The sequence below is a fragment of the Bemisia tabaci genome, chromosome 1 (genome assembly GCF_918797505.1).
Source record: "Bemisia tabaci chromosome 1, PGI_BMITA_v3".
NCBI classification, from domain to species: domain Eukaryota; kingdom Metazoa; phylum Arthropoda; class Insecta; order Hemiptera; family Aleyrodidae; genus Bemisia; species Bemisia tabaci.
Genome location: NC_092793.1, coordinates 52131682 through 52143205, shown reverse-complemented (window position 1 = coordinate 52143205; position 11524 = coordinate 52131682). Strand labels below are relative to the sequence as shown.

At 35.0% G+C, this 11524-nt stretch overlaps 1 protein-coding gene across 1 annotated transcript; it reads right to left on the bottom strand.

Annotated features, from left to right (window-relative positions):
• Positions 1-319: 319 nt before the first annotated feature.
• Elp1 (elongator complex protein 1) lies at positions 320-11518 on the bottom strand. Its single transcript, XM_019049310.2, has 8 exons — positions 10613-11518; positions 9497-9636; positions 7647-7944; positions 6719-6830; positions 5565-5659; positions 4302-4449; positions 3282-3606; positions 320-2693 (listed from the first exon to the last, which is right to left on the bottom strand). Exons 1-8 carry the CDS (start codon positions 11349-11351, stop codon positions 906-908), a joined length of 3645 nt encoding a protein of 1214 aa, XP_018904855.2. The 5' UTR covers positions 11352-11518; the 3' UTR covers positions 320-905.
• Positions 11519-11524: the final 6 nt, after the last annotated feature.

Below are 11524 nucleotides of genomic sequence, written 5' to 3'. Positions count from 1 at the left end.
AAAGAAAATTAATGTAGGCAAAGTTCAATTTTTGCACCTTAGTGATGACACCAGCGTTGCTATCCTTGGAAGATGGGCTCAAATTCTTTACTTTAGAGTCACCTGGCAAGTCCTTTTCATGGCCTTGAATTTTAGTTCGAATTACAGAATTATTCTGCACCTATCATGTAATCTCAAAATTAGTTTTGTAATTAAATGAAAAGGTTCAAGAATTGATCTGGACATGGAAAGACGGCACCACACATTACCACATTACGGCGCCTTAAAGGAGCACTGCAATCCAAGTTTTTAACTTGACAGGAAAGAATTAATTACTTCATTCAGGCCGAAAAGCTTGATTTAATACATTCTTTTAACACAAAAAATTAACAATTTTCGAGAAAAAATAGCACTTACTTCTTATAGAAAAATAGCATTGTAATAATTGAAACAAAAACTTAGAATTTGCAAATCCTTATTAGAGATATGCAAGACTATAAATGTAATTTTCTCAGATTGAATCTCATTGATTGTACAGCATTTTTCCTTGGTAGGTACTGCAAAATAGTCCTTGACGCAAAAGAAAAAAATACCAGTCAAAAAACAAAATCTAATAATGTAGCGACTGGGTTTGCAATCAGCCTGAGACACTTGAAAATCTGTTGCTTTTCAGCCCTTTTCGCATTGAATCTGGCTGATTTCTTGAATCTGTCCATCAGTCACCACATTACGTGGCAAGGATCTAATTCTGTATCATTAATTCTTCATATCATCTATCATTAAGTCACTCTAGACTAAAGCTTCCTAAAGACTACTTTATTTACAACATTAACACATCGAAGAGAAGTATTTACATTTTGAAATGTATGTACATTATAAATAAAAAGGTACCGACTTAATTGCGACAAAATATTCACAGCAAAAACTCAATTAAAAATCGACCATTCCCAGTGCTTTTCAAGTTGAATAGCTGGTGGATGTTTCAACATGGCGTCTTCGACCGAGACCAATTCGCCATCCTCGTCATTTGCAGGCCATATTACAGATTGATTGTCCTTGATAAGGCTCAAAAGTTCAGCAAGGCTATGTTGTAGGAGTTTTGCTTTGCTACCTTCCTTTGATCTCAATAAAAATCTTTGGACCTTGTGCACTTCCTTTGTCATGTTATAGGCTGCCTTAATTATCTCAGATAACGCTTGGACTAATGAAATTTCCTCTCGAGGGTTCCCTTCTTTCAGACTCCAAAGCTTACGCTGCTGCTTACGTGCACTGCGACAACTTGTCCGTGATGACCTACTCGATGCATTCGAAGTATTAAAGGATGACACACTACTTGTTTCAGACTGAATATCACTAAGAAAGTCCGGATCATGATTAGCAGCATTTACTTTATTGACTCGAACTTGCTTCAAGCGCATTATATACCTATTGAATTTTTCTTTAAATTGATGAATAACTTCTAGCATGGCCGTTGAGTACTGTAAGATGCTAGGTTCAACAATTTTACTGATTAATTCTGGTGCATGAGATTCAGCAACATAAACTGCATCCGAGAACAAGAGACCTTCCAGATAAATATCCACACTCTGATGAGCATCGTGCAGGTGGTGCAAACTGATGTAACCTGCATCAGAGTAGTTACCCATGGATCTCAAAGTCTTAATGGTAGCAGAGAGCAATGTGTTCAGCTCAGTCTCACTATAATTGAGGCGTCCTGTTAAAGTGATACACTCTCTCCACAGTCCAGCTTTACTAAAAGCAGAAACAGCATCTGATAATGAGTCGCTTTCCTCGAACATGAATGCTGCCTCCTCATAAAGTCTTTTGCTGAGCAAATACTCCCCATATTTTCGAGCAACTTTTTTGTACCTTGGGTCTTCAGCAGGGAATAATGTAATTGCGGTTGAATATAGAGAAAATTCGACCATGAATGTTTCAAGCTCTTCAAACTTGTTCTCACATGCAGATAAGTGCTTGATTGCAGATGCATATTTCCTTGCCTGCTTGTCAATTGTAAACTTTCGATAATTTGGTTCCATACTCTTTAACAAATTGAGAAAAGGGACATATTCCTTTGGATCTTTCTGCGATTTGCTAGCTATTTTCAAAGCTACCTCCAAATCATAAATTGCCAGGGCAGTTTCATACAAAGTATCAATGTCTACAAGGAAAAGTAAATGTTTCAATGCTTTGTCAGTCTGGGCTATTTTCAGTGCCTCTTCCATTTGGCCTGTTTTTACATAGGTTCCTAAGATTGGGTGACAATAGGTATCAATACTTCTAGCAGTCATTTCTTTGCACATTGCTTTACAAACAGTGTCAACCTTGTTGCTTAAAGATAAAACTGAATTGGTGGGCCTCCGATAATACGCTGCATAAATTCCCTGTGTTGTGTCTTCATTATGGAGCTCACTTATGAATAAACTAATCCATGCAATATCTTCAATCTGTTGCAGAAAAGTAGGAATGTCTTGCAGGAACACATGAGGATTGTGATCAACAATAAGGTTCAGATCAATTCGTTGTTTCCGCAGTAAGGACATAGCTGCTAGATAATTTTTGCTGTCGAGTAATTTTCCGGCATTGAGTACGGTCATCGCACGGGGCTGCACAGTTTCTAAATTCCCTCTGGGGATTTGGAGGATGACCGACAGTCCTGTTGTTGTCACTATCAAAGCTCCTCTTTCAGTATTTCGCAATGACACCTCCTCGCACTGAAACAAAGTTAAAAGACATCATGTGTCAGTGTTGGAAATAGCATCCATATGCAAAAAACAACTCATTTAACAACTCTTACATTGGTTCAAATGGTTTGATACTTACTGCGAATTATCTTTTCGATTAGTTTGTTTTCTAAAATGCATGATTACAGCTAGCGTTTGCCATGTTTTTCTGATGAGAATGTTACATATTATTACAAATAGCACTTCCTAATGGGGAAGGGTAATATGTCAGAAATTTCAGATAACATGATCAATTAAGTTTTTTCTTTCAAGTGAAAAAAAAGGAGGTTCCTTTTTTGAAGTTGTGTAAAATTGAACCTAATTAGAAATTAAAGGAATGAAACTGAAAAAATATCAAAAGAATGTGCCCTCAACTAAGCACTTACTTCTCAAACAAATTTTTGAAAAGACTGCGACTTCATACTAGAAAGTTTTCATTAACTACAGAGTTTTGAAGTTTGCAAAGTAACTATGATGTACTTGAGGCAGATCCAGGAACAAATGAAAACAGGAATTTAGCCACTTTCAATGCTTGAAATTAAAGAAAGAAGAAAGTAGAATCAGAGGTGATGTACTCACAACTTTATTTGATTGACTTTCGCAGATCAAAAGACGATGTTTTGTAGTTGTTGCAATGAGAAATGGTCTCTGGTAATGCAAAGAGGTTACACCAGTCGCTACCAGCTGGTCATACATATACAGTCGATGCGTTAGACTCAGAGCAAACAGGTTTGTGTCAAATATTACATGGCTGCATGGCTCAGGAAGTGTTTCAGAGGAGAAAGGCTTGAAGGTCTGAGTACTCATACAAAAAAGGAGAAGTTTCCCATCATCTAACTGTATAATTAGATCATTCATCACCTTGGTTAGCGTGAACACAGCACTTTCCAAAACTATTGAGTGCCTGTAAGGACAGTGAACATAAAGGATGAAGTAAGAGTAATAGAAAATGTTTACAGAGATATTTATTTAGGTAGGCATGTTCAGTGATTCAGTGCTGGTCACGGATACACTGCTTGAATTTGCTATGGATTTGCTGAATATTGATATTTGACTGATGAGCTAAAAATAAAATAGTTACGTATTGATGTTTCATTGAATATGTTCCACTACCAAGTTTTATGATACCAGCAATTTAGGTTGATACTTGAAATCTGTTTCTAGAGAAATTATCTTACATTACTTGATACGTCGGGATGACGCTTTTTGAAGTTTCAAAAGGCATACGTTTTTGATTAATTTTTGTTTTTTTTAAATTACTCATTTTTTCTTGCAACAAATCAAAATTTCATCAAGTTTTTAGGAAAATTTTCTCTAACATAATTAGCTTTTCCTCAGAAAAAATCATTGATTCCCTTAAAACATAGTTTTTACATTGCCCTTTATGGCAGAGTCTAAGAATTAAAGAAAAATTTCATCTTCAGCAACATTTCATCCTATCCATAATTCGTTTTGGCCAGATTTCACAGTAAGTTCAAACTTCTTGATATTAAAGCTTGTGTAGAATAGTCTGAAAGTTAGGAGGTAGCAGATTAAACTGCTGGGCTGCAGAGTGACAATAAAATTTTCAATAAAATGTCCCAGTTATAAAAGATTTACCTGACTTCCAATTTTTCAAACTTCAAGTCCATGACATAAAGGGTATTCTCCAACTTACTATTGGACCCAATACAGCAAAACTGACTTGCAGAGGTCCAAAGCCAATGATGGAGACACAACTCATTGTTGTCTGGATATTCAAAAGATTCTGAAAGAAATCAAAAAATTCTTAAGCAGCACAGATTTAACTTGAGATCCTGCCAAATAAGCTATTTTAAAAACAGTTCATAAATCTTGATTCACTCAGATGTGTCCAGCTGAGATTATTGATTTATGTTTGAAGCTTTTGTTTTATAAACTCTGTCACATGGGACTGACACAAAATTTGACTACCTTTTCACCTTCATGCCAAGAAAACAAATAGCACAGCTGAACATGTTAAGGTACAGAACCAAATAATTTTCTTCGGCATTTGTTCCTACGGTTAGTGGACTTTGCCGATCAGAAAAATAAGTCCTGCTTAGATTAACAAATTTATGTCAAAAAGTTGTTGACTGGAGTGATAATTTTGTATTTTGTGCTTCCTTTTGCTTTGAGCTAATATAGGTAAACACATTGATGGAACATCTCTATGAAAACATACGTAATGCTTGAAACCACAATGACCTAGGACCTCCATCCAATGGAAATTGCTGCATAGCATTGATTTTAGTCCCTTATTGAATCCCTTTGATGAGATATATGGCCAGAAAAAAGTTTTAATGGGCCATTTTGGCAGTTATTCATAATTTTCTTGAGGATTCTCTCCTCTCTTTTTTCCAGAGGTCATCTCATTTCATCCGATTCTTAATATCTTTGAGTTGAGTGTTAAACAGCATCAAGAGTTTTATGACCCCTACTGCTAGGGCCTCTTCTTTGCTTTTGAAGAATTTTGTTGTTATCCTTACCCATCATCAGACAAGAAGAGCAAAGAAATATAAAATAGTATGCAGGTACAACACTTACCAAACCGACAGACCAGTCTAGCACCGAGCTGTGACTCAAAATATTTCTCACCAACACTTTGGGAGCAGTTTAGGGAGTTTGCGCCACATGTTGTCACAGCAATGACTAGTTTAAAAAATAGTTAGATCTAGCGCAGATCAAAAAAAAGATTTCATATGAAAACACGCGAGTCAATCGGCTGAGGTTTTGAGAAAAATCGGCCTTAAACCTTTAGATTTGATATAAACTCAGCACATCTGGTTTCTTCATTTATTTTGTTGGTCTTATATAAATAGCAAATGGGGTTCTGTAGCATGTAAAAAAAAAAATTGCCTTTACCTGCCAACATGTGTTGAGAGTTGCTGATATTGTATCGACACAAGTAGCCTTTATCAGAACCGAAGATACAAAAATCATTTACATTGTCTGCATTGCTGTGAAATAGAAAAGAGAAAAATATTAAAAAAATTATGCACGAGATAGATAGGTATAAAACTGAGTCAATATATCTGTTCCACAGTACCTAGTTCCACTTTGAAAGTTAACTCGTTAAGCACTTACACCTGCTGCACATGTAAGTATAGTTATCTTTGTGTATTCTATGCGTAGGTATCCTAACTTTAATGTGTTTAAATTTCTCATTACTGAGTTTTTTTTTCTCTTTTTTGATTTTACTTTGCACTAATAATTACCCAGTTAGAGCCTTTGGTAACTTTATTTCAATAGTGCTTAAATATTAACTTCAGAGAAACTTCAGAGGCTTCCAGGAAAACTCATATCTGCAGCCAGTAGGAGGCATGAGTCAAGAATGAGGAGTCTGACTGGGTTTTTCAAAGTTGAATCCAAAAATGCTATTGGTTTATTCCTGTCACACAAGGAGTTCCAGAAAATGGGAGTTCATCCAAAAAATAGGAGAAAATGTGAGTTTGCAAGAGACTGGCACATGGCCAGGCTGGGAGAACACAGATCTCATTTTGGGATTTGGCAGTCAAAATTACATAAAAACACAACTGGAGCATAACTAGGAACTTTTCCTGCTTTTCCTGATGTAAGAGTTGCCATGAGACAAAAACAGCCCATTTAGCCAATGTAAATAGTATCCGTTTATTATGGGCTTCAAAAGGAGAGTAAAATGTTTTGTTTAAATGATTAATGGGGCTATTCCTGCGTGTAATTTATCCTAAAATTTTGGGCTGTTCCTGTATTAGCTACTTTTGACTGCTAAACAATCGCTACACATACTGCATTTCAACTAACATTGAATCACGAATTTTCATACTGCATTAGGTTCAATCCACAACCTACATTTTTAACTTCAACTTTCAATACCTTCCGTCAAACAGACTACAAGAAATCGAAAGTTTAGGCCATTACATTTAGTGATTTCTTGGATGGTCGATTCTTTGATCTCAAACTTGAGCCTAAATTCTCTACCCATCAAAACGAGGGAAGAAAAAAGTCCCACATGAGTACAATATGCAAAAAAATATTACCTGGAGTTTTTCAAAAAAGACATGCTGTTGATAAAGGTGGGAATACTGAGCGTCTGCTTGCACATTGGTGGGGGAATGACACACTTCTTGAAAGGCGTTAATAGAAGATTGGCTGGAAGAGAAGCAAAACAAAGAATTCAAATGCCTACTGCTGGATAGAAATGAGAAAACCCTTAACTCAAAAATTTCCTTGGAGAAAATTGCTTCCTAAGTCTTGACTTTTTTGTTTCATTTGTGTAAATGTGACTGACCACACGTTTTGGCCTTATTATTAGATCATAAAGGAACAATTTTCAGGGGTTTTTTTTTTTTTTGTTTTTGTTTTTTTTTTTTTTGTTCAGTTAGGTTAAATAATCGGATTTTGAGATTTAGAATGAAAACTCTAGAATGTCATAAAGATTAAATTAAGAACTGTTTCCGCCATTTTTTTGCCAATAGACAGCATGTAGCTTACACTAGAAGCCAACAATTTCATACCCTTAATATGGCAGATTAGTATTTTAAGTAGTTTCATGTCAAAACTAATTTTTTGAACAGCAAACTCCAAAAACACCATGACTCCGATATTGTTCATATTTTGAGATTTTTCTTATCTCACAATTTTTACAGAGCATTCTTCTACGCTTTAGTAGCAATGACTCAAATTAGAGTTTTTGTAGATTGAGATCCTCTGGACGGTCAAAAATTCCAAATACAGTCATGGTATAAAGAGAAAGATATTGTTTTTAAGATATGTTGTACAGAAGAAATACTATTATACTCTTTTATTCTTATGGGAGCTAATGAACAAGCGTACAAATGAGTTACGCATTTTAATCATGAAAAACCATAAATAGAATCATAATAAGTTAAAATCAACAACATTTTTGAATAATTTATACATTTTAAAGTATGTATATGTATCGTAGTATAAATAAAAAATACTTACTGCCATCAATGACACAAACAAAAGCTTCTGAATCAGTGCAAGAATTATCAGATTGGTCAACACGAAACATCCAATCATACATGATGAAAGTTCCATCAGTGAGTAAAGTATACATTCGATAGCTATTTTGTGCATCCCACTTCAACCAGGATATGTTCGAATCAAAACTTAGTTTCTGTTTTAAGTACCAATGGTAGTTTCCGACAGACCATAAGAGAACACAATCTTTGTTGGAAACTGTGTCATGACAGAGAGCACTCAGGATGTTTGAGTCGGCATTCCAAAATAGATTTTTCACCTGGAACATTGATTCAGACCTATTTTCAAAAAATTACATTGCATCTCATATCTATCTCTCCAAATCTACTGAAAAGTGTACTTCACAAATGAAAATTGTTTACACCTAGGTACTAGATATTTCAGACGTTCTGCTTTATAACTGACAAAGGAGCAGCTACCAAAGGTAAATTGAAGATGATTACTGATAGCTGAAAACTGGAACAGCAGAAGAGTGGTCTTTGACAATAGGGAAAATCTGTGCAAAAAAATACCCAAGTTGGCAACAGGTATGCCAGAGGCAAATTCACTATCGTCCTGTCAACAAAGTACAAACAGACTACAGGAAAAAATTACCCTACTTTTTCAAGTACTCCTTGACCAAAATGACAGAAATTCTCACACTTTTTCAACTATTGTCATCCTGATAGGCATAAAAAAATAATTACTTTCTACAATGGACCACAAGACAAAATAAGACATGGGCATCTAAAAGGCTTAAAATTTCATGTAGAACACGATGAACATATTATAAACTTAAAAATTGATTCATCAGTGAACAATCAATGTGTGAACAATTAATGTTCGTGATTTACATTGTAAATGATAAATTCAATATTCCTGTTTGCCAAAAAACCATTATTAATATGGGTAAAATCAGCCTTTTATAACAAAACCTACATGTTTAGTAAATAACCGGAGCATGGTTTCACAAATTTCCTTCCTCCTCTGATACAAGGGATATTTAATCCTGTCAAGGAAAAAAAAAAAAAAAAGCGAAAATTCTTCCATCAAAAATTTTGGTGTAGTTAGTCTAATACTTAAATTGAGTTGAGTGGATTTCCGTTTCTTGTGAGCAGGAAGTGTTGATTGACAAGACAAATTTTTTCACATATGAGTTCAGTACATATGAGAAGTTTCAATACATACATTCATCGTATTCTACATAAAATTTCAGAGAGAAAACCAGGTTTGCCACTTAATTTAGAGAAAAAAATTCTGTGACAATTCCCTGTCAAATTTTGATAAAATTCCCTGACAGTTGAAGGTTAGCCGGACGCTTGAAAAGACATAATTTGAAATAGTTTTCACACAAAATCTGTTGTACGGAACGTCAAACCCATTCTAGAGAGCAAATAAAGGTGACTTGAAATTTTTCTGAGGCTATCGTCATTTCCTCTGACTATATAGAATTCCCTCACATTTCCCAGTATTATCTGACCATGGCAACTTAAGAAAATATGTATTATGGTGTTTGATTTTGTACTCTGTCCGGAGATCCATTAATTTTTAAACTAACCTCACAGATCTTTGTTAAGTTTCTTTTTCTTCTCAAAGATAGGATTTCTCAAAATCTTTGCTGTTTTTATGGCTGCAAAATAAGTAGTAAGATGGTAAAAAATCCAGCAAGAGGAAACAGCGTCCATCTCAGTAAGGGAATTCCTAGACATTTTAGAATAAAATTTTCCTTTGGCATTTTCTTGGTTTTATAGTTTCTTGTTTCTTTAAAATTTATGGTCAAAGAAGTTAATAAAATGATTTCAAACTAATGTATACTTAATACCAGTCAGCACCTTGATATTTTCGGGTAAATTGAATTCTCCGTGTCTGAGTCCATTTTTCTCAAAAAAGGCAACGATGTGTTTATTGGGAAGTAAACAAGTTGAAGCAATCAAATTACCAGATGGGCGCCAAGCCAATGATTCTTCCAACCCTACAAAATGAAAAAACATGTGTAACCAACAATGCAAAAAATATACAAAACATGTAAATAGCCTTAAAAAGACTTTAAGTAAAATTTGGTAATGTGCCTATCTGATTTAGTAGAGAAAGAAAAAGGTGTTCGTATGTTTAGCATCTTAAAAATAGTTTGACGAAGTAAGTGAGTAGGCACAGACATTTATGCTATGAATTGGCTCAAAAATGGTGAGGTTTAAGTCATACTTTAAAGAGATAATAAAATTATATTTTTTGTTGAATCATGCCAAAGCAACAAATCGATGGTCAAATTGCACAGATGCGTACCTCCGTTTACAATGTTACAGACTTCCAGTCATACTTTTTTTGTTAAATAGAAAACTATTCGACATTATTGCTTAAGAAACTGCTGTGATTTTTCTTTTCTGTGCAAAGAAAATTCTGTGAAAATTTCAAGGAATGATGTTGATTTGCTCTCCTTCAAGACAGGAAAGTAGGAGAGGAAATTTTAAAATGTTGAAAAAGAAAATATGCGGTTTGGAAAGTTTCACAGGCGATATGGTACATATGCTGTAGTGAGGTAATCAGAAAAACTTTTTTAATTTTGCTGGTTTCCCTAATGATCCCATGGCAAATATTTTAAGAATAACTTAAACATACAACAATGCTTTTAAAATTTTTTGTTCTTTCGTGAAAAGGTATAAACTGGAAACAATACGACACAACACCAAGTAATCCAAGTAATGCATCAATTCAGACTCATCGTTTCATAATTCTGTCTTACGTTTCAAATTATGGAAGTTTTTACAATGATTCTGGTGATTGAGTACAGTAGGAGTCTTGTTTCCTTCCAAAAAATGTTAAAAACAAAGGAACTGAGGCCTTATTTAGAGAGTATGTTGCCATTCTGAGCACCTGCAGAAAAAATGTTTTGTTCCACCCATTTTGACACTATATTGTCGTCAGATGAACAGGGCCATCACATGACTTACCCCCAACAGGTTCACCGACAGATTTCAAAGCCCCTTCATTGTTGAATACTTTGATACAGCGAATGTTGTTGAACGGGCAAAAATAGCTAACTGCAAACTCTGAACAATCTCCTTTCCAAGTAATACGGATCATTTTGTCATCCTCCGCCGGATCTGCTGACAAAATATCCACTTTTTGTTTGGCAGCTTGTTTTCCTTCAGACCCATGAAACTGAGTCTCTTTCTTCCCCCAACCAACAGAAATAAATTCATTTGTTGTTGCTGAATTCAGTAGATCAACTTCAGCGATCAAATCAAACAAGGAAGACATAAGAATAAGTTTTTCTTCATTAGTGATTAATGCTACTATTCCCTCATCCGGGCTCCATGACATGGCTTTGATGCCAGATTCTACGGTTCCAACACATTCTGCAGTGAACGAGCTAACTTCAACAACAGGAATACTTAGAACATCACCACTAGACACAATTACGATGATACTTTGTGAAATTTGATGGAAGTCTAGGGCGACAAGTTTTGGCGGGTCAGTGATTCCATAGTAAGTTTTTAGATCAAGGATTGTAGATTTTTCTTCCGATGTTGGATCGTAGGAGTAAATTGTTCCACTTTTATAAAAGTAAACAAGAGGAGAAGAGTTGAAGCGTAGGTTTGCATCATTTATCCCTGTTGCAATGTGTTCACAATCTGCCAGCTCATTTACACGGAAACACAAGTTCTTCAGAATGGTAAGATTTCTCATTTTCTCTCAACGAATGACAACTCAAAACTAAGTCACGATCATGAATCCAAACATGAATTAATCACATCCACTACACTCTGACTACACTTAACAAATTGAACTTTAAAATTCGATGATCGACATTTACCCCACGTGGACGTGGGCGATATCAGCGAAATAAAAAAATTTATCAA